Source organism: Cheilinus undulatus, linkage group 22, assembly GCF_018320785.1.
Source record: "Cheilinus undulatus linkage group 22, ASM1832078v1, whole genome shotgun sequence".
In the NCBI taxonomy this organism is placed as follows: domain Eukaryota; kingdom Metazoa; phylum Chordata; class Actinopteri; order Labriformes; family Labridae; genus Cheilinus; species Cheilinus undulatus.
Genome location: NC_054886.1, coordinates 10,571,828 through 10,599,761, shown reverse-complemented (window position 1 = coordinate 10,599,761; position 27,934 = coordinate 10,571,828). Strand labels below are relative to the sequence as shown.

At 39.0% G+C, this 27,934-nt stretch overlaps 2 protein-coding genes across 2 annotated transcripts; one reads left to right on the top strand and one right to left on the bottom strand.

The window, feature by feature from the left end:
- Positions 1–1,179: 1,179 nt before the first annotated feature.
- si:dkey-28a3.2 lies at positions 1,180–14,443 on the bottom strand. Its single transcript, XM_041780077.1, has 7 exons — positions 14,327–14,443; positions 8,740–11,941; positions 6,088–6,732; positions 4,615–4,661; positions 4,471–4,532; positions 4,083–4,397; positions 1,180–2,924 (listed from the first exon to the last, which is right to left on the bottom strand). The coding sequence occupies exons 2-7, from the start codon at positions 11,740–11,742 to the stop codon at positions 2,908–2,910; spliced, it is 4,089 nt and encodes a 1,362-aa protein (XP_041636011.1). The 5' UTR covers positions 11,743–11,941; positions 14,327–14,443; the 3' UTR covers positions 1,180–2,907.
- Positions 14,444–20,223: 5,780 nt separating this feature from the next.
- On the top strand, positions 20,224–27,838 carry si:dkey-106g10.7 (uncharacterized protein C11orf95). Its single transcript, XM_041779887.1, has 5 exons — positions 20,224–20,551; positions 22,062–22,559; positions 22,665–23,027; positions 25,368–25,823; positions 26,135–27,838. Exons 1-5 carry the CDS (start codon positions 20,467–20,469, stop codon positions 26,698–26,700), a joined length of 1,968 nt encoding a protein of 655 aa, XP_041635821.1. The 5' UTR covers positions 20,224–20,466; the 3' UTR covers positions 26,701–27,838.
- The last annotated feature ends 96 nt before the right edge of the window (positions 27,839–27,934 follow it).

Genomic DNA, 27,934 nt, shown 5'->3' with positions numbered 1-27,934 from the left:
AGGTCCTTCCTAAATATAAATCAGCTGATAAAACTAAACAGATGTGGCCTCGGAAAAGTTCAATGGCTGTTTAGAGCCCTAGTTTTTTTCTTTTAAATGGACCAAATGACTGAAACAGGAGATAACCAGCCAAAAACGGAAGTGCACAATTGGTGACTTCAAGATATTCACCATGTTTCTAAGGAGCAGAGATGAAGGTCAAAGGTAGAAAAGTTTAATTAGTGAAAAGGCATCGAAACATTCCCTTTAAACCAGTAAACATGTCAGAGTTACATTCTCCACAGCTTTGTGCTCAATCATGACATTTTTTGAGCATCTCATTTGTATTTTAAAAAAAGGTACAAAAAACCACAGGAATGCATCCAGGAGTTTATCTCTGATACTCGGCTGATAATTTTTTTCCTCTTCTTGTCATGCAGGAAATCCTGGTCTGGATCCTCGATACTCAAGGATGAACTAACATGAAACTATCTACATGTGAACATCATCATAATCATTATCATAATAAGAAGAGCAGGTCAATAAATAATAAATAAAGTGAGAAACAGCACAGTCAAAGAAACATTTGGCATCTCATCATAACCACGTCAGTATTTACAGTGCAGGAGGTTCATAAACGGTTACAACCTGCAGGGAACGTTTGAGTAAAAAACGTAGAAAAAGTCTGATATCTGTAAGGTTTTGGGGTTTCAGAAACAGCACAGTGCAGAAACAGAAGCATTTATAAAAACCTGGAAAAGTTCATGCAAAGAGATACTTCAGGAGATATAAACAGCCGACAATGGTCTCACACCACAAAAACTTGAACTGCCATTTTCAGTCAAAGACTACTCATAACACTTATTATAGGCCACATTCATGAGAACGGTCTTAACTGACATTTTATTGCAAGGTACATAGAGTTAAAAACAAGGCCTGAAATGCCTGCAGGTCTAAAACTACGTTCAGATGAATCTCCAGCTCCCAGTGTTAAAAAATGGAGCAGCTGTTAATATGTAGCTAAATCTAAAGCTAACAAAGCAATGTAGATAATGTGGCTACATAGCTACATCTAAAGCTAACAAAGCTTTGTAATTAATGAACCAACATAGCTAACATAACCAAATCTTAAGCTAACAAAGCAACATTTCCTATGTAGAATAGATCTGTAACTAACCACAGATATGAAGCTAACGTAGCTATTCCTAAAGCTAACACAACTATGTTTGCTGAGTAGATAACATAACTATGTGGCTAAATCTAAAGCCAACAAAGCCAAGTTAGCTTATAGATAACATAGCTACTAACTAAATCTAAGGCTAACAAAATACATTAACAACGTAGATACCATAGCGACATGGCTAAATCTAAAGCTAACAAAGCTACATCAGCTAAGTAGATTATAAGCTATGTAAGTTAGGCTAAAGCTAACAAAGTCATGTAGCTGCATTAAAGCCAAAAAAGGCTACATTAGCCATATAGGTAATGTATCTACATAGCTGAGGCTAATCTAACAAAGCTGTTTTCAATGTAAGTTACTTACGTAACATAACTAAAACTAAAGCAAATGAAGCTACGTTAGCCAGGTTAGATTGTGCTTTGTTTTCTAAAGCTAGACCCATGTAAAAAGTAGTTAAGTGAACAGTGGTATTGACTAATCCCAGTCATAGTGTTGTGATACCAGTCATCCTTGTGGAGACACTGGTATGGGTGTCTTATAAATAGGGAGGTATTTTGTTTGTCCATTGATTTTTTTTTAAATATTGTTTTTAATCCTGTTTTTTAATGTATTTGCTGTTTTTTTTTTTAATTGACTTCTATGTCTGCTAATAAAGATGATGATGATGATGATAATGATGAAGTGGCTTTCTTTAACTTAGTTAGCATTAGCTAAAGCTCATTTAGCTACCCTGTCTAATGTGTTACGCAGTAATGTTAACTATGCAGCTACAGAGCTATGTTAGCTTTAGCTAAAGCTAACAGTGAAGTGAGCCACCATTCATGTAATTACTTTTAAAACAAAAGACATACTGTCCCCGGTTTTGGTTATCAGCAGCACAGAGGTATAGAAAGTGAAAAATAATACCTAGAATGTTGAGGGAAGGTGAAATATCTACCAGTTTGGTCAAAAGTTTACAAGTAATTGCCCAACCAGCAGATAGTTTTGTAAGTTAAAGCAATTCAGCCCTTCATTTTTGTGTTTTATACATTGAAAAAAAAGGTTTAGTAAGACTTGAACATCATGAACATGGCTTATAATAAATTCAACGGACCAAAAATCAAACTCATAGTTGCAAGTATTTGCAGTGCAGACCTGAATGCAACGTACCAGCAGAGCAAGAAAACTTTATACAGATCCAGACAACTCGGTCACAAAAAATGGCTATAAAGTTTTTAAAAGGTCTTATCTTCTCTTATCAGGCTGATGCAAGCAGCTCTAGGTCTTAATTTAACCCTTGGTTCCTCAAAAGTTCCACTCTTTCAAGCAAATAAGGGAAAAAACAAGACAGTAACAGCCAAAAAAAACAAAGCTTTAAATCACAGCCCAGAAACTAAATCAGGGATGTTAAACTGCCTGGTACACCCTCTTTATTAGTGAAACCATGATATTTTTTGTTTAACTGGCTGAGCTTTAAAGCTTTTAGGCTTGTTGGACTTTAAATTTTTTGAAATAAAATACTTAGTTAAGATAACATCAGTCATGTTAGAGTCAATGATGTCTTTTGTGAATGCACGTAACAGCCCGGGTAAGATAATGAGGTAAAGCAGCTCTTTGGGGTGACTGTTCCCCATACAGCATTCTCTTTTATTAAATGTCACCTAGTCCATTATAAATTAAATAAGGAAAGAATAAATAAGACAAATAAAGCCTGTGGTTTGTCTCCTGGTCTGTGGTCTTAAGGTTGCTCTTACATTGTCTCCTGATGTTCAGCTGTTGTGGGTCTCTGCAAAATAAACAAAAAAGAAGAAAAGAAGGTTCAAATACAGTCTCAACCATCAGACATGAACTAGTTTAACCAAAGATGATGTGTTTCCAGCTTTAGTGTTAAGATATCTATCACCAGTGTTGGGGTAGTTAATCCATTACTCATTTCTAGCTACTTTCTAAAAAAGGTAATAAGTTACATTACTTGGTTACTGACAGTAACTAGTTACACTACTAGTTACATTACTTTTGCATTACTCATCACCTGAGATCTTCTGGAACTTAATGGAAAATGAAAAATACAATGCCAAACCTTCCATATTCCCTCATAATGTAACCGCACTATTTCATGCACTAAAAGGCACAAGGATACGTAGGTCATGAAACCAGAGCGTCTCCTACTGGCAACAGGAAGGGATACAATTTGGCAATTTATTCAAGCATAGATTTGGAATAGTGTCGCAATATATATCCATTACACTGACAGATGTCATTAAAGGACACCTTGGTGGCTTTGGCAAGCATTTTGATGTCTCGCCATTTAACAAGAAGTTGTAGTAACTTGTATGTGAAACATCCGATTTATTTCAAATTTCACATGTATGATCAAGGTCTGCCCCTCTACACATTTAAATGTTAATTTTGACACCCCCTACTGTAAAAAGCCAGTAACAATTCTTAACATGATATGTCCCATCTTCTTTGAATTTTACACCATAAAGATCAGTCCGGCCCTGATCACTTCTATATATTAGCATATTCCTTAGTCATACTGCAACCTTGATTTATGGAGCAGTACAGTTTCATATACTATGTAAAATGTGCTAAGTTTTTGACATCCGATTAGGGGGCCTGGGGTGCATGCATCCTTTATTATCAATTGTGGCTTTAATTCTTCAGTTTTATTTTGTTTTTAACGAACAGTTCACTTCTTTGCTTGAATTTATCTATGAGTTTCCAGTAAACATTAAGTCACTTGTTATACACATTTGTTTTTGTTTTGTTTACTTAGATTGAACAGCTGAGGAGAAAGAGGAAATATTTCAGTATATATACTGTATATATTTTGCAACCAGTGCACCGAGGACCACAGCCTCCAAAATGGCGCCCTGTAAAACACATTGTTAATGCAGAATGGAACAGCCCCAGACATCTCTTCGTAGCAGTCATCATGTACCTGTTGTGGCCTCGCTGTTCCTCTGCAGCTGGCTGGTGAAGAAGCGTTCACGTTGGGACACTTGTTCATCCCACGCCTCCAGGATCCTCTGGTGCTCGGCAGGGTCCAGGTTCAGGGTGTCGGGGTGGGCCTCGTCAATGTGAGCTCTCACCCCCTCCACACAGTGGGAGTACTGCTGCTCCCCACAGACCATACAGACCAACAGCTGGTTGAGAGGGTCATAGTCCATCAGGTATCTGTTCCTCCATACAGTATCCGACACCGGGATGTCCTCTACGCTGCTCTCGTAGTCCATGAATGCCAACTCAGACTCATCTGAGGAGAGAATTATGTTCTCAATTTGCCCAAAAAATATCAGACATTTTAGGTGATAAAGCTATTGTTTTACCTTCTATAGGTGCTGTGAAGTTTGGGTATGAGAAAGATGAAGCATCAGCTTCAACAGACGTGCTGTATCAGAGAAGCAACAGTTCCATTTAGCATTATCCAAAATCATGAAGAAAGAAGGACTAAATTTAAAATACAACCTCACCTCAGTAGATGTTGGGTCTCCTCGGGGTTCACCCATTCACTGGAGTCCTATAACAGAACAAAAGTAAAAATGTTTGATAAAAATGTGGAAAAAATGTTACATTTTGTGCCTCTTAGAAACATGAATTCAGGTTTTGACTTCCAGTGCTGGCTGTCACTGAGCAAGGAAGGAATGTTTTAAACAGTAACAAGATGGCAATCCTGATTATTTGAGTGATACAGAGATAAAATGTGAATACATAAGAGATACACAATTTTGGATTGTTGCTGATCTGACATGTCGATACTTCCAAACACATTACTTTTATAACTTGAATTTCACATAATAAAGGAGAAAAACTGTTTAAAGTGGCCTTCCTGCTTTGCACAGGAACTGACTCCAGAATGATGTGAGTAACCTGCAGCATAAAAATTTTAAAAGCAGGTAAAGTATGATGTCATCTTCAAGGGTTAGGATGGAATGTTTTGTAAGCTTAACAGGATGACATGATCTTCACAGGCAAGGGTGGAATGCTTTATAAGCTTTAATGGATTATGCCAGCTTCAAAGGCAAGAATTGAATGTTTTAAAAAACTTTGAATGATGACAACATCTTCATTGGGAAAGATGGAATGTGTATTGAAAGCATTAAGGGACAGCGCCATCTTCACAGGCAGGGATGGAATATTTTTAAGATTTACAGAATGACATCATGATCTTCACAGGCAAGGAAGGAATGCTTTTACACACTTTTAAAGGATCGTGTTATTTTCAAAGGCAAGAATAATATGTTTTATAAGCTTTCGAGGATGACATCATCATCAAAGGCATGAATGGAATGTTTATAAAATTTTAAGGAATGATGTCATCTTTAAATGCAAGAATGGAATGTTTTATGAGCTTTAAATGATGATTTCATCTACATAAGCACGGACAGAATGTTTAATAAGCTTTAAGGATGGCATCATCTTCAACAGCAAGGATGGAATGTTCTATGATCTTTAAATGATGATGTCATCTTTGTAGGCAAGGCTGGAATGTTTTATAAACTTAACAGGAGGACATGATCTTCAAAGGCAAGGGTGGACTGCTTTATAAGCTTTAAATGATCATATCATCTTCATAGGAAAGAAAGTTTTTATAAGCTTTAAATGATGGTGTCATCCTTAAAGGCAGAGGACGGAATGTTTATGAAGCTGGGGATTTTGGGTACATTTTTGCTAAATAGTAGATCAATGTTGGATTTTTTTGGAAGAGTGGGATGAACAGGCTAGCTTGCACCACACAGGCCATTTTCAACAGTCCCTCCTCCATGAAAACCTAATCTTCGAGGCACAACCTTGCAGACAGTTCTGTGATTCCTGGAAATTGCAGCTTGAAATACTGTTAACTGAACATATCTATGAACTAAAAGCCTCTAAAATGAACCTTATAATCCTAAAGGCTTGACACCATAACAAACATGATTTTTTGATCATCAGTACTTCTGTCTCACCTGTGTGTTCAGCTCCTGGGCAGGTAGGATAGGTCTCCAGCTGTTGGTTGATCTGGATCTGGATGTGAAAGGGTCTCGTTTCTCTATGATGGCCTTCCTGGCCCTCTGCTCCTTCTTCTTGATCCTCCAGTACTCCCTCTTCCTCCTCAGGAAATCCTCATCAGACTCCCCAGGGATCGGCTTCGGAGGTACCAAGGTACTGATGGGGGACAGCTTGTTTGTCATCTGTGGGGGGGTCTGGAGGTGTGCCGAGGGGATTTTTATGGGGCTGAGGGTCGGCACTGGTGTCTGAGGAGGGGGTTCGATGGGCTGCAGGTTGATGCTGGTGAGTGGGTTTTCAGGGGGCTTGAGGGTGGGGAGGGTGGGCGACGAGTCCACATCTGTGCTCCTGCAGATCCACTCTCTGGTTTGTTTGTCATCCTCCGGGCTGATCGGCGAGGGTCTGAGGGGTCTCTGCTCAGAACATGACGCTCTGTTAACGGGTAGTTTGACCTGCAGTGTGTCTGGTGAGCGCTCAGAATTACACACCACAGGGCTGACCACCAGGACCGCAGGGATATTGCTCACTGCAGTCAGGGAAGCGGCAGCAGGTTTACCAGGAGGATTTAGACCTTTAAAGGAGTTGACGATGACCGCACCTGGAGCCTGGACCAAGGAAACATGAACACATGATCAATAAGGTCATAGGCAGAATCATTTTCTTACACCAGTGAGAGAGTAATCTGAGAGTGAAACCTGCACAGATATTCAGAGTTTAGGGTGTTGAGGCCTTTTTGTGTCTTTTTCTGTCATTTTCTTTTTTCTTTTGTTTTTATTGTTTTGACTTTGTTAATGCCAACAACAGAAATTTTGGAGGGTATGTTCTTCTTCAAAATATATTTTTAAAATTTTTCTATCAGAACCTGTAACAGGTCAATGATAATCTCTGTTGACTTTTTGTATCCCTTCAGGCTGTTGGTGACCAAAAATGTCTCATTGAAAAAACAATTAAAACCACAATTTTTGATCCTCCAGCCATGACAGTAAAAATGCATTTATGATATTAGGCTTTAATTCTGGAGTCATTGCTTCAAAGTTCGTTTTCCCTGTTTGTCACCAAATATCAGATATTTACCATGTTTGGCATAAGGGGAAATTGAATGCTTATTTCCTTACTTTGTGTAGGTACTGTTATAACAATTTATTAAAATCTTTTTATTTGCATAAAATCAAAGTTGTTTCTTATTACTAGCATATTCAAGGTCCCCTTCAAGAAAATTAGATTTGCAAGTAGTATGATAAAAATACCTCCTTTTGTTTTTTCTGTCACAAAACCCTTTCCTCTTTGCACTAAACTAACATTTAAAGGGTTAAATTCCAGAAAAAAATAATCAGTATTTGATATGTATGATCAGATCTGATCTTGATTAAGAAAATAATTGCAAAAAAGTGGAGAGTTTGTAATTCATTAGTTCTTTTTCATGTATGGCATCAATTTTTAGCCGTAACACCCTAAGAGTAAAAAAAATATGTTAATCTTAAATTTTTAGAAAGTAATAATGCATAAAACCAAAGTTGCTGCTCATTATTAGCATATTCAAGGATGTGAAAATTCCCTTCAAGGAAATTAAATTTGCATGTAGCATGATAAAAAATATTTCATTTTTTGTTGGATTTTTTTTAATAACAACTGGGGGGCATTTGTTTATATCTGATATTTATGATTAGGTCTGATCATGATTAAAAAAAACTAAATGTGAAAGAAGTGAATTTAAAAATACATTTATTTTTACTGCTATGCTTGAATGGCATCTATTTTGTCGACTTACACTATTGTGTAACAATTTATTACAATCTCAAAATGTAAAAAAAAAAGTATAAAAATCTAAGTTGTTATTCATTATTACATATTAAAGGCTGCAAAAATCCCCTTCAAGGTAACTACATATTTGTGTAGTTCATGAAAATGTTTCTTTTATTGTGAGTGTTTTTTACATATTAAATATCAGGGGGTTTTGAACTTAAACTGGCATTTACAGGGTTAAATTTCTGGAATTTATTGAATATTTGATATTTATGACCAGGTCTGATCTTGATTAAAAAACTAATGCAGAAGAAGCTGGAAAAATATTAATGAATATTATGTTTATTATTTTATATGTATGCTGCCATTTTTGGTCACAAACACCTTGAGTTTCATAATTCCTTCAACACCAATTAAGGGTTAAAGCAAGTTCTAATGCAAAAAAACACCAACACAACTATATATTCCGTCTTCCACTGGTCCCAATTCTCATTGAGCTTTATTTTGCATCCATTCAATTGAAAAGTGAGAAATACTATTAATCCCTCATTCAGAGATATAGTATATGCCTGCTTCAACGTTCAACCAAGAAAGCTCATATTTTGAAATTCAGAGTTGTATAAAAATACAACCATTCCCATTTTTAACGCACCAGAACATTCTCTGCAGTGTCTTTTCTCTGATCTCCATAAATCAGTGCATAACAATGCTACCTCAGTGGTAAATATGTAGTAGTTGTTAGTTATTTACACACTACAAAACTGATTCATTTCCTGTTGATAACACAAGATTTCTCTTTCTTTTACTAAGTATCCCTCCTTTTTTAATTAAAATGATAGTATTCTTATTATTCCTGTGCACCTCATTACCTCTTTGTTCCTCTGGGGAATCCGACTGCTGGACTCTCCTGCTCTGTCCTTCTGCCTGGCCTTCAACCGAGCTCTCTGCTGCCTCTTCATCAGCTTCCAGTACTCCCTCTTCCTCTGGAGGCTGCTCAGACCGCCGTAAGCTGTCACCACATCGCGGGTCCTCTGCGTTGTCCGTACGTTGTTGTTTTGATTCGATTCTGGTACTGCACATGTTTGTTGCTCTGGTTGATTTAAAGGGAGGTGGTGAAGCTTCGGTGGCTCTGGAGAACAACAATTCTGATGGACAACCTTTTTGGTGCAGATTCTTTGAGTTCTGCGGGGCGAGGAAGGAATGTTGGAGGCGTCCATTGATGGGTTTACAATGAAGTTTGAAAGGGTTTGGGATGAGCTCTCACAGGTTGAATTTGGAACAGGATTTGGTGGTGAAGTCTCGCTTGTTTGAGGTGAGTTTTTCAGATTAAGACTGGGGGATTGTGCTTGGACCAACACATCCGTACTGGACTGCCAGCTTTTGATTTCTAGGGTCAGATCAGCAGAAATTGGAGCCACTAGATCCTTCTCTAAAAAGGTCAGATTGGACTTAGTCTCTGACTCCTCATCCTCACCCTCTACTTTAACTTCACTCTGTTCCCTTTTACACTCTGTCACTGAGCTCAGAGACTCTTCAAGGAGTTTCTTCATAGATGCTACGGCGAGCAGTGTGGTCGCCTGGCTGTCTGCAATCAGAGCTGGGTCAGGCTCTTGCTGCGGCGCTGGAGGGGGCGATGGGGAGGATGGGGGTTTGATGTCTGGACAGATGGCTTGTTCTGGTTGGGAATTTAGGTCAACTGCTGCCTCTTGTTTTATCCCACTTAAATTTGGTGTACTGGGGATGCTGTTGCCAGGGAGAGGTTCTTCTGTTTTGCTCATTAGGCTTCTGTTTGGTGGTTCTGGGTTTACCTGCTTCTGGATCTTCCTCCTCTGTAAGGCCCTGGCTTGTAGGAGTCCTTGCTTCAGTCGGGCCGCCCGAGCTGCTCGCTGCTCCCTCTTCTTTACCCTCCAGTACTCCCTCTTCTTCGCCATCCTCTCCTCTTCTGTCAGCTCCGGATCCTGACAGGCAGCAGAGAGGGACGTCACTGCCATTTTCATGACACATCCGCCAAGATTCGACCCGGCTTTCGATCCTCCAGCATTTTTAGGAATCTGAGGATGAGTGAGTTTGAGCTGGCCTGCTGTCTGGATTGGAACACTTGTGCTTTCAGTCCTTGGTCTGACTGACATCAGTCTTTGAGTTTTGTTGACTCCAGAGAGAGGAAAAGAAACTCTTACTTGAGGTGGATTCACACGGATGGGTGCAATAACTCTCCGTTTGGTCTCTGTTTGATTCTGAGGTTTCAGGACGGGTTTAGTAACTAGAAGTTGCTCTTGCTGTTTGCGTGCGTCCGCCGTGCTGTGATTTGTTGGAATGTTGATGGTCACTGTCCCGTCCTCCTTAATGAACCCTCCGATGGTCTCCGAAGCGTCGGTCATGGTATTTCCTCCTGCTGCTTGGGCTCTTGCCCGTCTCATGTCTTCTAGGATCTTCTGGTAGCGTTTGACTCTTCTCATGACGCAGTCCTTTTCCTTCAGACGAGCCTTCATTTCCATCGACAGCTTTGCTCGCTGCTCACGTTTCTTAATCCGCCAGTACTCTCTCCGTTTGGCGATGATCTGCTCTGGTGTATCATTGGGGTCTATCTTGGGGATATTTCTGGTACCCAAGAAAGAAGCAAGCATCGGGGATTTGCATCTTATGTTTCTTTGAATCATGAAAGTCTTTTGGGCGTCATTGAATCTCTGTCGGGGTGTTTTACATCGAGCAATCCCTCGAGAAACATTAAAAAGATGCACATGACTCGGAAACTTTCTTGCAGGGATTCCTTCAGGTTCAATCACTGGTGGATTATGGACTTTTACCTGATCTCCTTGCAGGTTTATTGTGGTTAAACTCTCTGCACCACTTTGCAGTTTATTATTTTCTTTTTTTACAGATGTCAAAGGTGCACTGATGTGAGCATGACTCTGATTTGGGACAACTCTTCTCGAGAGCGTCCGGGTTTGGACATACTGAAGGCCTGTGGCGCCCACAGGTTGTGTTTTTTGTGCTGTTTGCCGCTGTAACGTCACCTCGGTGCACGGTGTCCTCTCTCTAGCTTTGGCCAACCGAGCTGCCACCTTTGCTCGCTGCTCCCTCTTCTTGATCCGCCAGTTCTCTCTTCGTTTGGCTGCTTTCTCCTCTTCTGTCTCAGAGGAAGTTTGTCTGGTGTTGAAAACACCTTTAGCCCTCTGTGAGGTGACCAAGGCACTGTTCGTTCCTCTTAGAGGTTTTGTATTCGTCATCAAAGGACATGGAGCTAAAGTCCGACCTGTAGTCACATTTAACGGTGAGGGTTTGGGTTGAATGCGGGACTCAACTTGTGCCTTGGTTTGTGTTTTGGGGACGAATGCTCCCTGCATAGACACACATGGCTGACAGGTTTTTGTGGAGCTGCCGTTGGTGATTCTGGTCACTCTGGATGGAGGCACTGAGGAAGTGTTCAGCTGGGTTACACCGGCTGTGGGTGAGGTAACAACTCGGATCCCAGCTCCCCTTGCTGGCGGGCATTTCACTGTGGTGGTGTCGCCCCCAGCGGCTCTTACTGAGACTGAATATGAAACTGGAACCTGAGGAGAGGCCTTGTTGAGATCCATTGTCTGGAGCCACTTCTCCTTTGGGCCGTCGGTAGCTCGAACCGAGCCGGCCTCTGCTGTGTTTCCACATGATTCATCCAAAGAAGAGATAGCGAGAAAGGAGCCGGAGCAGTTTGGATGGATGAGCTTTTCAACTTGCGTTGGCCTTCTTCTCCGCTCCGATAATCGAGCCCTCTGCTCCCGCTTCTTTGTCCTCCAGTATTCTCTCTTCTGGGCGAGCGTGGCATCGTCGTACTCCGAGGCTGGTCGGTAGCGGTGGGACGTTGAACCACCTTTACCTTTTGCAGTTGGCATGCTGTCTCCAGCTCAGACAGCCCATTAGTTCTCATCCAACGGTTCTGGTTTTCTCGTCCCGTCTCATCCCTCTCAGTCTAGAATATTCTCGTCTCTTAGCTCACATGCTGTCCTTCCTTAAGATGCCAAAGCTGTTGTAGTTTTTGCTCTGATGAGCAGGTGCAGGGTCTGTCAGACATCACATCTGTGGGCAGGAGTCCTGTAGGAGACAGAATATATTTTAGTTGGATCATAGTAAGAATAAAAATGTTTGAAAACAGCCAAGTCAATATCAAATGCATCCACTTTAAAAAATAAGTTCAAAGCTGACAGTAAAAGCTTTTTCTGAAGGCCAAACATGAAACTATTATCCTCTTATACAGGTTGTTTCTGCCTGCTTGTGAAACTGCTGCTCTGTGGTGTCTTTGTGGTGTACAAAACTTTCTCTGTGGGCTTCAAATATATTTCTGCTCTCCGAATGTTTTTGTGAACCAACCAATAGGAAACAGGAAGGTGATGAACCAATCATGTTAGCTCTGCCCATTGTTGCTGTGCTGTTCTCCAGGAGAGTCCCAACATTCTATCACATACACACATCATCATCATTGTCAATTTTCAAGCCCTACAACTCAAACTCAGTTCCTTACACAGACTTCTAATGCTTTAAAAAGTAGACAAATTATTCAGCTATTTATGCTGGATTCACTTTTTTGTCATCTTTTACACGTTTAATGATTACTGTTTAAGTTTGATGATTTTTGGCTCTCAGACTTTAACAATGTGTGAGTACATGATAGAATGTTGGGACTCTCTTAGTGAAATCAAAGCAAATGGAAAACAGCACAGCAAAAATGGGTAAATCCAACATGATTGGTCCATTCTCTACCTGTTCCTTATTGGTTAGTTTAACAAAAATTCCAAGAGCAGACACATGTTTAAAGCATGCAGAGAAAGTTTCATACCCCACAGAAGGAAACCAGAGAGAGGCTGTTTCACGAACAAATGGAATCAACCGAGGAGAATGGTTTGACAGAGAAAATCTACTTAACTAGAAAAAATCTGAGTCCAAAATCAACAAGCCATTAAAATGCCCTCAAGTTCTGCAAAAAGAGAAAGTCCCAACATTCTATCACATACACACACATTGTAAAAGTCTGAGAGTGAAAAATCAAACTACAATACTAATGATAAAAAATCTGTAACACATGGCAAAAAAAGTGAATCCAGTATAAACAGCTGAATAATTTCTCTGCCTTTTAAAGCAAAAGTGAAGTCTGTAAAAGAAACTGAGTTAGAGTTATCGGGCTTGGAAGTCGACTGAGATGATGTGTGTATATGATAGAATACTGAGTAAAAACAGCCAGTCTTCAGCTTCAAAATGGCTCTTCATTTGGTACGGTTCTGCCCAGTTTATGTCTTTAAAACACCAGCAGAAACAGGAAAGAAAAGGAGAAATTCACTCTCAATAAGAGCCAGCTCCAGTCTTCCATAAATAAGAGCCAGCCCTTAGAGCCTGCTTGTCTGTGAACGATACTTTACAACATCCTCGTAAACGGTTGTCTTGAATTGTCATTCCAATCTAACCACTGTCCGACATGATTTATTTACTAAAAAGTCTATCAGTGAGTCCTTTAGAAGCAGTTTTGCATGCTGCATTGGCTTTTCAACCATGGAGGTTGCTGCTTGGTCTTGACAAGACCTGTCCTGTTATGACGGTAAAAATTAGCTAGCTTTGACAACTATTGGAGGCATTTTAAGTACTCAAATAAAAATACATAGCAAAGGTTAGTCATTTTCCAATAAATGTAGACATTTCAATGCCTCAACGCTACATATGTAGGCTACATTTAATATTCCTCCATGCTGTGGCGTTTAAGATCTCATTTGCGGTCATGTGCAGGATAAATTCACACTTTGACAGCTCATTTGTTCAACATTAGTTTAAAATGTGCTATCCTTAAGTTTTCTTCCCCTAACACAGAGAAAACATAATTATTAGGGCCACTAAAACACGTTTGCATGCCCATTGACGCCTGTTTCATTTGATTAAATGCAAATGAAGACAATGCGAGCTCTAACCGCCCATCTGCTCAGTCACTACACTCCTATCTCCACGTGTGACACCTTCCTGTTAGGTTTATATACAAAAAAGAAACCTTTAGGAGCCTTAATGTTGAATATTTGGACGTTTCTGTAGCATGTGTGGTGTATGAACACGTCGTGTAAGTAGGCTACAAAGCTCCAGGAAGCAGGAAGGAAGCGGAGTGACACTGTCCCTTTAAAGCTGTCCCTTTCTATCACAAATTATATCTGTCGAGAGCCATTTTTATCCTTTATTCTCTCTGTTTGACTGGAAGCGAGGATAGACAAGCACACGGAGGAAGAAAGTACCATTAAAGACGGAAATGTGACAGAAAAGAGAGAACATGGAGCTCAGATCGATCAGAAAGCGTTGTGTCTCTGCGCTGCACAATGGACAAGCTCTTCCTCCTCCTGTCCACATTCACGGACTGTCTGAGTCTACACAAAAACAGCCAAACCCGCATATTAGCCCGCAAACAGCACGTTAAGAAACATGCGCAAGAAAAACATGCAAACCCGTTACCTTTCGGTTACACAGTCTAACTTTCCGGGACAGTTTGTGTGAACGTTTTAGGACAGATTTAGTGCCAGGACACTGCAACCACTTTCCGCCTGCCTGCCGAGCTCAGGCTGCCTTGACAACGCTCTAAAGTACCAGGATGTGGGACCTGGAAGCTCGCTGCGCGCGCCCGACTGTGGACACGGAGACAGTAGAACAATCTATGGTGGCCCTGAGGGTCATTTGCAAAAATATTCTACAAATGAAAAAATATTTCACGAAGCCTAAAAACAATTCATAAAACATGAGACACAGAATTATGTGATTAAAATGCAAGAACAATTTGTGGAAAGCAAAAACATCTGTTGAATCACACATACAAAAAACAAGTCAAACAAATTTGTAGGCCATTTTGTTAAATACAAAACATATAGAATTAATAAACATTCAACAAACAAACAAACAAACAAAAAGAAATACAACTGCAAAACTTGAGAAACCTACAAACATTGTGTGAAATATAAAAATAAATGTTGCAAATACACAATATGATAAAAAATATGATAGGTGTATGCATCATATTTATCACAGTGGTGGTAAAAATAAGCTGTGAGATGACCAAAATGTATATGAATCATAAAAAATTGCATTGAACATATAATATTATAATATAATAATATTTTATAATATAATATTTTTTAATTCAAAAATAAACCTTCAAGCAAAAAACATTATATAAACTACGAAGGCATTTCATGAGAGATACACATATTTTTCTGACTGGAAAATATACGAAAACACTTAATTCACTACAAAGCATGAAACATAGAAATATTAAGTAAATTGTAAGAACATTTATGTTTATTATAAGACATCTTGAAACACATATTTAATGAAACACAAAAATATTTAAGAAACTCAAAACCATTTAATGAAACTCAAAAACATTTAAAAAAAAAATTTAAAAAATTGAATGAAATACAAGAGTATTTCATAAATCTGACAAATATTTAAGTATGAACTCAAAACATTAAATGGAATGAATAAAGAAAACTCAAACGGTTCATGAAACTCAAAAAAAGAGAGAGAAACTCATCAACATTCAATGTAATTTAAAAATTTGAAAGAAGTTCAAAATATTTAATGACACTCAAAAACTATTAATGAAACTCAAATGTATTGGAATAACTTAGAAAATTTTCCTAGAAACTCAAAACCATTAAATGAAATTTAAATTATTTATTTAAACTCAAAAAACACCGATAAGAAACTCCAAACACTGCATGCAACCCAGAGATATTTAATGAAACTCAAGAGCATTTCATGAAACTCAAAAACTTTTTACTGAAACTTGAAAAAACGATGAAATTAAGGCATTTTTTTGTCCAGCAGTTTTTACTGAGTTTTAAATTGAACACATTATCATACATTGTGTTTGCAGCACACATCACACTTAAAAGTGTTCTTAAACACAGAGCAGCTGCTGCTTTGGGGTAGTTACAGCATTTTAATTTTCCCTACCCTGATCCCACAACAACCCACCCTACCCTACTTCAATCCCACCCATCCTTCTTCCCACCCTGCTGTCCCCTGAGGTCTGAAATTAAGGCATTTAATGAAACTCAGACAAATTTAATGTAATTTAAAAGCTTTTAATGAAACACAAAAACATTTAATGAGACTAATAACATTTAATAATAATAACTGAAAACACATTATAAACCTTGAAAAATAAATAAAATTAAAACATTTCAAATGAAACTTTAAAAATTCAAATGAACCTCAAAAACACTGAGTAAAGCTCAAAAATTTTGATTGAAACTCAAACACCTTGAATGAAACTGAAAAACATTTAATAAAGCTCGAAAACATTGAAGAAACTTAAAAACATTTAATAAAACTTGAAAACAATTAATGAAACTTGAGAACATTCCATAAAACTTAAAGAAAAGATTTTCTTTTTTGTGGAATTCAAAAACCTTTTTTGTAACAAAAATTTAACATAAATCTTCAAAATGGTGGCCCTGAGGGTCAACTACAAAAACTTAGTGTTTTCTCATTTCATGAAGTGTTTTAAGTGAAGTTTTTTTGTGTGATTTTTTTTTGTTTGTTTGTTTGTTTTTTGTTTTTTGCATTTAGTGAGAAGGTTTTCTGTGCTTAGTGAAAAGTTTTTTTTGCTGTTGACTCTCAGGGCCACCATAACACATTTTCAGTGTTTAGTGAAATGTTTTTGCAGTGGACTCTTTGGGCCACCGTAACAGCCCTCTCCTTTAAACCTATTCAAATAATGCATCATAATAATTAATGTGAAGTCACTCATAAACAAACACAAGGACAAACTGATGAAGGATTCATTGTTAATATGGAGCTGAAGTTAAATGGAGACTGTGGAGCAGCTGAGCAAAGGCTCATTGATTTATTGGCTGTTTCTACTCATGACCTCATTCTGTGCTTTTTAGTTCGGTACAGAGGCAAAGCAGTCTGTTACACTGATAGATAACACAAGACATTCAAAAACAAGCTGAGGAGAGCTCTTATGTTTGGAATTAAAAAGCTGTCCGATAATTATAATAACCCTAGAAATATTTTTTTCAATGTTTGAAGTTAAATGGCATAAATATGCCAATTAAATACAATACAAGGCAGTCAATGCAGGCATAAGTATTATCATTTCAAGGAAAATTACGACTCCAACATCACTGGGAATTATACTTATTACTCACAGAAAGAACAATATGTAGATCTGAGTCAGTTAGCTTGATGCTAAATGAAAATTGCTGTTTACAGGCTAAAAAATGTAGCATCCTGACATATTAACCTTAGAAATAATATTTTCTAGTTATCAATACTTCATGAAACATATAATTTCTTATAATACAGCATGTGCAGTCAATTCTTTAGCATCTTAAAGTCTGTATCAACAGTAATGTCACTTGACACTTGATACATTTACATGAAGTTAGAAATAGTCCAATTATTGTGTTTGTCTGATTAAAACCAGACTTTTAAAATGTACTTCCACATGCCGCTCTAACTCAAAATGTGCTAAACCAGGTCTCTGAAGGTCAGACTCACATCTGCATGATGTGAATCCAGAGAGGAATAGGCCTTCCTGTAAGTTACCACCACTTGGAGAGATAGAGTTTAGGATGGATGTTAGGCCACCAAGCTGAAAGAAAGTGCAGGCAAAGGCATCAACAGAGTCTCCTACAGGGTTAGTAAAAGTGCGCCTTATGTCCTTAGATTTCTGTGTCAGTTAACCATAAGTTTTCTTAGTTTGGATGAAACAATCTATCCAAAGAGCCTGGTGTAGAGCAGTGGAAATCCTGATTCCCAAGGAGAAGGAGTCCTCTGTTATAAGCCAGGTGCAGGAAAATATCAGGATAATGGGGGTACTGAGGTGGCCAATCAGGGGCCCACTGGCTCCACCCCTGGTCAAGATGAGAACGGTGCTCTGTACAACAGAGGGGAAAGATGCCGACAGCTCATCTCCACATTAAGACACAAAACATAACCAGAAAAGCACTCAGAGAGCGCAGACCTCCGCCATTAGCCCTATCTCCCAGTAGTACAGAATCCTTTAAAAATCCTTGGATCCAGACGGTGATCCGGATCACTCCCCAAATCCAGTCAGTTCTTCCTTATGCCTTTTCTGACATTTCCTGAAAACTTCATCAAAATCCACCCATGACTTTTTGAGTTATGTTGCTAACAAACTAACAACCCCTGGCAATCACATAACCTCCTTGGCAGAGGTAACTACAGGAAGCTGACAACTTTATAGGAGTATTGGTGATGAGGATTTTAGAGCGATTTGATTTGGAGATCAGAGCTTGAGAGGGAGCAGATAGAGGAGAAAATGAACGCCATTCACACTGATGTTTACCACCAGAATGCTTTTGTCTTTATTCATCAGGGCACTATAAACCCAGACGTCATAATAATTTTAGTTGTCAACTTTATAAATCTAGTCATGAAAATGAATTTGTCAATAAAATTTTCTTGTCAAAATGTTTGTTTATAAAATTATAAGCACCGTGTACTGATGAAAAAATGGAGTACAACACAAGCTTCATGTTCTTGTGGGCCATATTTCATATTATCTTTAACATTTGCAGCGGGCAAATAAAAAATGGATAATGAGCCAAGGTTTAGACTAGGGCACCTGTATGTGGTGGGGCAACAAGTTGTCAAGCATTTAACATGAACTAGTTACAAAACCTGATTATCATTTAACATTTTGTTATGATTACACCCAGGGGTGTAGCTAGGGATTTAGGGCCCCTGGAAAGAATATTACACAGGACCCCCCTTAACCAATTAGCCAAGCAACAAATGTGTCATTTTTACGAATATCTCTGCATTTTAATGTATTTTTTAACAACAATTTCCCCATTTATGAGCAATATTATTACTATGGTTAAATTGAATTTACTCTTATCCTTTTGCAGCACTAGACTACACCATTTGGATATTTTCAAGGGAGGAGCAGGCCCCCCTGGTATTGTGGTTTACTCTATTTGACACAAATTTGAGTCTGTTGACCGATTCATTTAATCGCTTTTGATTCAATAATGACACTAATTACTTAGAAAAAAAAAAATTAAAATACAGTTGTCATTGCAGGCCTCTCAAGGGTAATAAGTACCCTTTTTCCCCCCTGTGCTACGCCCAAGATTACACCGTAAAACAGATGAGGAACCATGAACTATTTAACTATTTGCTTTAAATTTTGTTCACTAAAACAGAACTAAAAATGTTGTAGCTAGCTACTGCAGCAAAAAATGCTCTTACTCACTCTTCCTAGAAGCACCCCCACAACATGATGCTGCCACCACTCCTTCACAGTGAGGATGGTGTGATTGTGGTGATGTGCGGTGTTTGCTGCCTTGTCTGATGGCCAAAAAACTCCATTTTGGTCTCAGCAGACTAAAGAACCTTCTTCCTCTTGACCATGGAGTCCCACTCATGGCTTTTGGTGAACTCCAGTCCAGATTTAATGAGATTTCTTCAAACAGTGGCTTTCTCTTTGCAGCTCTCCCATAAAGCTTTGACTGGTGAAGAGTCAGACCAGCAGCTGTTGTAGGGTGAGTGTTCTTTGTCTTCATGGTGTAATGGTAGCTTGGAATACTGATTAACTAGTGACTGGACCTTCCAGACATGGGGGTCTTTAAACTACAATCACTTGAGACACATTCACTGCACTCAGGTGATCCTCATTTCACTAACTGTGAGACTACTAGCACCTCTGTTGAATTAGGTCAGTCACTTTGAAGGGGGTGAATATTTAAGAAGTCAAAGCCAAATAGGTTAGTATTGACCATGACTGATCTATAAAATCAGTAAAATGATAATACATCTGAGGGGGGTCAATACTTTTTATTGCCACTGCCATATTTTCAATAAATGTTTATTTTATTAGTAAATAAATCAAACAGCATTTATGGGCATTCACTGGGCAACATGGTGACTTATATCAGCACTCTTTAGTGTTGGTTGTAAAATAATTCCATTATATTGTTGTGTGTACATGTACCGGTTATTCTAGTGTGTTTCAAAGCCCGTATTTCTAGTCCCTTCATATTTCTAAGCGTTTTAGACCTCTCAGTCCTGATAAAAGGCTCCCCGTCACAGCACACAGAGCGGTGGTGTGTTGGGGCCCATATTTAGACCCGCCTCGTGGTTTTAACCTCTCCGTTGCCGGGCGGTGAGCCTGATCATCACATGATTCACTGAACAACAGTATTAGTAACAGCAGCTTATCAGTATTAACGCCGCCAACCCCCCCACCACCACCATCACAGCACCCCGCCCCCCGGTGCGTGAGCGTTGTTGACGCTGCTACTGTCTCTTTAAATTTACCCAGGAGCCCCTTAAGGAGCCCCAGGGGCCCCTAGTCCGGCTCCACACCCTGAAGACAAGCAGGAGCCTTAAAATAACGAGAGAGAGGAGGCCTGCGATGATCCGCAAACAGCAGCTCGGAGCGGCGGGACTGCGTGATTCCTGCGGGATTGTATGAAAAGTTCACTGGGCTCCGTGCGGGGGGACATCGGAGAGCACGGGCCCGCCGTGTCTCTCGGAGCCGTGCGATGTGACGGGGACATGGTGCCGTGAAGGAAGCAGGAGCCATTACCGCAGCAGCAGCAGCAGAGGGCCCGTACGCCATGGAGCCCGCGGAGCTCCGAGCGGAGGTGCTGTCATTAATAATCAGCGGGGAGGAGGAGGAGACGAGGGACGGTGGAGCGGGAGGTAAAGAGAGGAGCGGCGGGAGTGTTTGCTTTTGTTTTAGCACCGCACGGTGAGCGGGTGACTGTGCGGGGCTGCCTGTCACACTCACGCCATTGTCAGGCCGCCGTTAATCCGTGTTAGGGACAATACCTAGCAGCATGGCCCCTCCGTCTGTGGCTCCTGTAAACAAAAGGCTCAACAGCACACAGGCAGGCAGGGGAGTTGACGCAACGCCGCCCCCTGGTGGACGGTTTGACAGAAATAGTCAAAAAGAGGAAGCTGTGTTTGGACAGGAGTGAAAATAACTGACATTACATTTCCTCACGATTTTTTATTACGAGATAAAAGTCATAAAATTAAGACAAAAAGTCGAAATTACGAGATAAAAAGTAATTTATAAGACAAAATTTCTAAATTATGTAATAAGTCATTACCATGAGACAAACAATTAGAAATTACAAGATAAAAAGTAAAAATAATTATGAGATAAATGTGGAATTAATAATGAAATTAAAAAGTCAAAATAATTAAAAGATAAAAAAAGAAAGTTGAAAAACTTACAAGATAAAATTTGAAAATAATTTTGGGATAAAAAGTCAAAATAGTTATGATATTTTTAAAACAAGTCCAAATAATAACTGAATGGAAATTTACAAAAAATTATGGGAAAAAATCCAAATTATTCTGAGATTAAAAAAAAAAAAAAGGTTAAAATAATTAGGAGATAAAATGTGGAAATAATTATGAAAGTAAAAAATCAAAATAAATACATGATTAAAAAAAAAGAAGTAGAAAAAGTAAAAAGTAGAAAAGGTTAAGAGGTAAAGAAAAAATAATGAGATAATATATGGAAATAATTATAAGATAAAATAATTCTAAGATTAAAAAGTCATAATAGTTAGGAGATTTAAAATCCAAATTATTATGGGATTTTTTTTAAAGTCAAAAATAATTATTAATGTTGTTCCACAACAAAGCAATGCATTTTTGGGTGCAAAGTAAAAGAAGATCAATAAATGGTTGTTCATTTCTACTATTATTATGCCTCTCTTAAAATGCTCTTTAATTTTAGTCATGTTTTGGTCATTCATAACTTTCATAGGCTGAGTCAAGTTTAAAATTCAAAAACATTTTAGTCCAGTTTTAGTCAGTAAGAAGTCCTCACTTTTTATTTTCTCCTTAATTAAAGGCTTGACTTGATTTAAAACTGAATTTTTCTGTTGGCCTTAAGCACACTCATTAGGTTAATTGTTGACTCTAAATTGCCCGTAGATGTGATTGTGAGTGTGTCTGGTTGTTTGTCTCCATATGTCAGCCCTCCAGAGTGTACCCTGTCTCTCAGACAATTACAGCCTACAGGGGTAGGCTCTGTCTTTCTGTTGCTTTTGTAGTCGCAGGTCTGTTGCCCTCGTCTGCTAAAACAGTTTTCCATATTGACCTAAAACAGGGTCAGATGGTTGGACGATGTGAGACTTTAATGTTCTTTATAAACATGTATGATATTGTATATATGTGTTTTTTCTCTCCTCAGACGGCGACGCTCTGGCCAATGGTCACAGCGAGGATGAACCTGGAGGAGTCAGATCTCCTGGTACCAGCTACTGGAGCATCACAGAGGTCCAGGACCACCCACTGCTCCTCTCCCCGGCCCCTGGACCTTCAGGACAGAAATCCCCGGTCCAGAAGGCTTCACGTCCAGGCCTGAGCCGCATCCCAGGCCGAGACCACCGTCGGTACTACCACGAGTACTGGAGGAGCGAGTACCTGATGGACTTTGACCCTCAGAGACACGGGATGATCTGTATGGTGTGTGGCAGCTCGCTTGCCACGCTGAAACTGTCCACCATCAAACGCCACATCAGACAGAAACATCCAGACTCCCTGCTGTGGAGCGCCGCAGACAAAGAGGTGATCCGCTCAGGGTGGGAGAGTCACCTCAATGTGGGCGGGGCTCTGAGGCCGTTCGGTTCTGCAGATGGAGCCGCAGCTCAGGAGGAGGAGCAACAAGAGGAGGAGCAACACGCTGCAGGTGGGTGGAGAAGGGTCTTTCTTTTCAGTATGAATACAAACATGAAGAAAGGGGCTTCATCAATTTAGCCATAACTGATAAAATCATTTATATTCCTAATCCCAGCAGAGCCCCCGTACCCAGTGACCCCCCAGGAGCAGAGACCACAGCCTCTCAGTCCACCTCCCCACTCTGAGGAGGGTGAAGCCCCTCCACCGCCACAAGTGGAGGATCAGGAGGTGCCGGGGCCGTCGACGCGGACCCTGGAGCGTTACCTGAACGACTCTCTGCACGCTTGGTTCAGACAGGAGTTCCTGATGGAGTACGAGGCAGAGGCGGGCCGCCTGCTCTGCATGGTGTGTGGATCAGAACTGCCCTCACTTCACCTGGAACACATCAAGAGCCACGTCCTCGATACCCACCCCAACTCACTGGTCTACAGCTCAGAGGAGAAGCACTGCATCCTGCAGGCCTGGGCCCAGACTCACGGTGAGAACACAAGACCCAAAAATCAAATATGCTCTATGTCCAAAGTAGCAGCAGTAGCAGTAAGGGAGTGCTACAATTTACATTTGACTATTTTCTTTAAATCTAACTTTAGGAACGAGGATGTTGGCATTCACATGCTGGTGTGTTAGGGCCGCTGTAAAAAAAAAAAAAAAAGAAAAAGAAAAAAGAAAGAGGATCTGTTAATTTAAAAGAGAAACTTGACATTTCTTTAGATTGTGTCTTACATTTATGAGAAAACAAACCAAAACAATGTACAATTTGACTCTGTGAATAATCAAGCTTACAGAATCATAAATGTATGAGAAACCAAACTGAAATCAGTGCTTTTATAGTCCCAGTCTCCTCTAAGTCCAGGTGTTAATGTGATGATTCTTGGCGAAAATCATAGTTTTTTTCTTTATTGATCAGTCCCAGTAAAAACTAGAATTAGATCAGAGTCTCAACTGCAGGACTTGTGCAAGAAAAATGGCTTAATCTTATACGATTTTCCTCCACACAATGGGAGGTTATTGACTTTAAACTCCCAAATATTGGAAGTGACTTTGAAATCACTAACTTTTTGGGAGTTGTTTTTTCTGAAAGATTTTCTGTTTTTGACTTAGGAACTTCTAATATTTCTCAAATGTACTCCTTTAAAACAGTAAAATTCAATTTTTTTTTCACTAAGATTAATGACTTTTTGAACGTAAAAATTTTGATTTTTTTTTTACTTCTATAAAAAATGCCTTTGTTTTCTCCTAAAAGCAGCTTTTTAAAACAAATATGTTTGTTTCTTGTAGATTTAAGGCATTTTATCTATTTCTTATGTACAACTTTTTAAATTTGAAATCTTTTAGTTTTTTTCCCATAGTAAAGTACATTTAAACACGTAAGTTTCTTCTGTTTTTGTTTCTCAAAGAAGTGCTGCTTTTTAACTTGAAAACCTCTTGTATTTTTTAAAATGTACTCCTTTTTAACTGGATTTTTTTTCATGAAGATTTTTGAGTTTTTGAGAATTCACTTTATAAGTTTTATTTCATCTTTTAAAAACTCAAATTATGAGTTTTTCTTGTTGATTTAAAGCTTTTTAATAAAAAAAAATGTGTTTTTTCCTTGAAGATTTACAACTTTTTCACACAATTTCTTTTGTAAATTTATGACAACTTGAAAATTAACTTTTTTCTTGAAGATTTAGAATATTTAAAACCAAAAATTAGATTTTTTTTTCTTGTAAATGGATGCCCTATCTTGAAAAGGTAGTTTTTTTTCTCAAAAGATCTAAAACTTTTAGATCTCAAATATTTTGATATTTTTTCTTTACAACTTTTTAACTTCAAAGTTTCTATCTTTCTCAAAGATTGACAACTTTTTAAACATGACAGTTCTTTTTGTTTTATACTGTTAGTTTGTGAACTTGCAAACTGTAAAATTTTCTAGTTTTTTTCTTGAATATTTTCTGCCTTTTAGCTGGAAAACTTCTAATATAACAAAGATATACTCCTTGTTAATGGATTTTTTTTCCACTAAGATTTAAGACCTTTTAAATACAACATTTTTAGTTCTTTACTTAAAGATGTAAGATTTCTAAAAATCCAAATTCTCTTTATTCTTCTAAATGTTTAAATTTTAGACCCAACTTTGAGTTTGTTTCATGTAAATGTATGACTTTTTAACTTAAAAATGTTTGAGTTTTTTTCTCAGAGCTATTTTAACTTACAAAAAGTTTTTTTTCCTTTTTGTAAATTAAAAACTTAATTAATCCAAAAATTTTTTGACCTTTTGATTTGACAATGAAAAAAATGGTCTTTCCTGAAGATTTATGATTTTTTTAGATTTGAAATTTTCTTTTTTATCTTGTTAATAGAAAATATATCAAACTTGAAAGTTTCTTGTTTTTTGTTTTTTTACTTTATGACCCAAAAATGTTGAGTTTTTTTCTCATAAATGAACAGACCCACTTTCTTTTTTCATTTCTTTAGAGTGGCCCTGATACACTGCCATAGAAAGCTGCTATCATTTACAGGTAGTGGAATTAAGATAGATCTGATCCTTTATCACCCCCGCCCTAACCTGCAGTTTGTAGGTTAGAAAAACTTTCCTGGTCAGACTCCTTCTTATTTTAAACAGTAAATATCATGTGATCTGGCTAACTTTATTGAGCTTTAATTAATTAGATTATTTAATTCATCTTTAGGATTATAAATCTTAATTTTTTTATGGTGTAGTTAAAAGAAGTGTAATCCCTTTTACAATAATCCAGATTTAATCTATTAGATTATTTTGACAGTTGTTTCATCAATAATAACTGAATGTTTGTATTTTTTAACTGTTTTTTCTCAGAAGAGTCTGAGACATCAATCAAATCAGAGGCGGACACCAAAGACGAGGGGGCGGAGCTTTTCTCTCAGGAGGTGGAGGCGGTGCAGGTCCACGCTGACTCGTACCCGCAGGCTGACGGCACTTTAACTCAGGACACATGTCTTATCGGAGAGGACGGGGGTGTCGGAGCCCCTCAACAGGGGCCCCTGCCACCCCGCCAGCCCAGGAAGAGACGTCTACGAGGGGGTGACCCATGGAGGCTCCGCCTGGACTACCTGGTTGCGTACGGGCCGGCGGGGAGGGGGACGTACTGCATGGTGTGTTCTCAGGTTCTCCAGGAAACTAAGGTCAGCAGCTTCAGACGCCACATCCAGGAGAACCATCCAGAAACAACAAGCCTGAGCCGGGAGGAGAGAGAGGCCATGGCTGCTGCCTGGACCAAAGATTACTCCGGGGACGGGTCGCAGGGTCACGACGGTGAGACAACGCTTTGAGACACTCTTGTTGCTTTAATTTAGATCAGTTAAGGTTTTCTGCTCAGTCTTAGTTTGACAAGAATTTACCTAATTACACATATAAACATATTTTTACCTTTAAATGTTCAATAACTAAGTCAAATTTACCTATGGATTAGTCTTTTTTACATACCTTTGTCGACCTTTGTCAAAGTCCAGATCAGTGGAGGGCTGCAGTGATGGTTTTCCTTCTGGAACTTTGACTTTTAAAGACTCTGGTTTATATGCTCTATTAGCTCTCATGCAGTGCCCACTTTCCCTTTGTTTTCTCAGACATGAGCGTGAGCAGCAACATGAACATGAGTGGTGACATGAACATGAGTGGTGACATGAACGTGAGTGGCAACATGAACCTGAGCGGCGAGGATGTTCTAAACACCTCTGGAGAGACGATTGAGGACTCCTCAGCTGACGGCGGACCCCCGAGTAAGATGATGAAGGAGGAGGAGGGGGCTATAAGCGGGGTACAGGGCAGAGGTAGAGACAGCAGCGCTGCAGCCACACCGTCCCGTCACGGTCATTACCCCGGGAAGGACCAGCGGAGGAACTACCAGGTCCGCTGGAGGCTAGACTACCTGATGGAGTATGACAGCAGCAGACACGGGCTGATCTGTATGGTCTGTGGGGCCACGCTTGCCACGCTGAAGGTCAGCACCATCAAGAGACACATCCAGCAGGTGCACCCCCATTCCCTGGACTACAGCGCTGAGGAGAAGCAGCACACCCTGCTGACCTACACCCAGACCGCCATGCATTTCATCCACCCTGACGACCTTCTCCCCGCCCAAGAGCACGCGCACACTGAGCTGGGCCCCGGCACCGAACACTTTCGCACTTAGAAAGGGCTTCAATCTGCCGCTCGTCACGCGCCCCTGCCTGCACAGATCAGACCCCCCCACCCTAAACTAAAGGGAAATTTACACTTTAACAAACAGGGTCTTTAACCTCTTAAACCACCTCGTAACCCTCGATTATTTCTGGGTTTATAAACCGCTAAAACACAGGAGTGAATATGAACATGATTAGGAACATTCAGATTTAACCACGAGAATATGCCAAAGGAAACACAAATAAACTGCTGGGAAAATGAAGAATGAATAATTCAGAGATAGATTTTGAGTCTAAAATATAGGCTAAAATAATATATGTGAATTAATTGCAGGAAAAAACACACCTGGTGTAAAGGCCTTTACTCAGCCACGAAAAAGGACAAATCTTAAAACATCAGGCCTTAAAAATCAAAGTCCAAACACTCAATGGACACATACCCTCTTATCAGGGAAACAGGAAGATCTACAATTTAATAGAACATTTTAAAACCACATCAGCTCTGAAATGAATCTAGAGGTGTGATCTAGGAAAGAAATTTAAACTGAGCCTGATAAAAAGATGAAAAAAACTGTCATAGAAAGGCAGAGGAAAAGAATCCAATAGGAATGATCAATGATCAATCACTTTAATAAACTTTCACAATTCTAAATTTATCACAGCCTTTATTTGGGGAAATTTGCTTTTCTTCAAACAAATTTAAAGTTTAATAAAAATGAAGCTCAAGAGTTAAGATCAAAACAGTCACATGTTGGATAAAATTCTATGTTTGGTACGGTAAAGATGAAGGCCGCTGAAATTTTTCATAGACCCCAGGTTATTTTTCAAATTAAAAAATCCCCTCCAAATTCTGAGATTAAAATCTGAATTCTGAGATTAAAGTCAGAATACTGAATATAAAGACAAATTAATGACATTAATCAGAATTTTCAGTTTGTCAGAATTCTGATTGATCTCAGAATTCTAACTTTAAATTCAAAATACTGAAATCAAAGTCAAAATTCTAAAATTATAGTCTGAATTCTGAAATTAAAATCTGGATTCTGGGATAAGAGCTAGTATTTTGAGAAGAAAATCAGAATAATGGGATTAAAATTGGGGTTCTCAGATTAAAATCCAGTTTCTAAGATTATAGTCAGAATTCTGAGATTAAAGTCAGTATTCTGGGATTGAAATCAGTGTTCTGGGATTAAAGGCAGAATTCTGATATTAAATTAAGAATTCTGAGATTAAAATCAGAATTCT

Excerpts from the sequence above, each read along its gene's own strand:
- si:dkey-106g10.7 (XM_041779887.1), top strand. The coding sequence starts at position 20,467 with ATGGAGCCCGCGGAGCTCCGAGCGGAGGTGCTGTCATTAATAATCAGC. Across the intron at positions 22,560-22,664 it reads GGAGGAGCAACACGCTGCAG|CAGAGCCCCCGTACCCAGTG; the intron begins GTGGGTGGAGAA and ends TCCTAATCCCAG. Across the intron at positions 25,824-26,134 it reads CGGGTCGCAGGGTCACGACG|ACATGAGCGTGAGCAGCAAC; the intron begins GTGAGACAACGC and ends TTGTTTTCTCAG.
- si:dkey-28a3.2 (XM_041780077.1), bottom strand. The coding sequence starts at position 11,742 with ATGCCAACTGCAAAAGGTAAAGGTGGTTCAACGTCCCACCGCTACCGA. Across the intron at positions 6,733-8,739 it reads TTCCCCAGAGGAACAAAGAG|GCTCCAGGTGCGGTCATCGT; the intron begins GTAATGAGGTGC and ends TCCTTGGTCCAG. Across the intron at positions 4,533-4,614 it reads GAGACCCAACATCTACTGAG|CACGTCTGTTGAAGCTGATG; the intron begins GTGAGGTTGTAT and ends TCTCTGATACAG.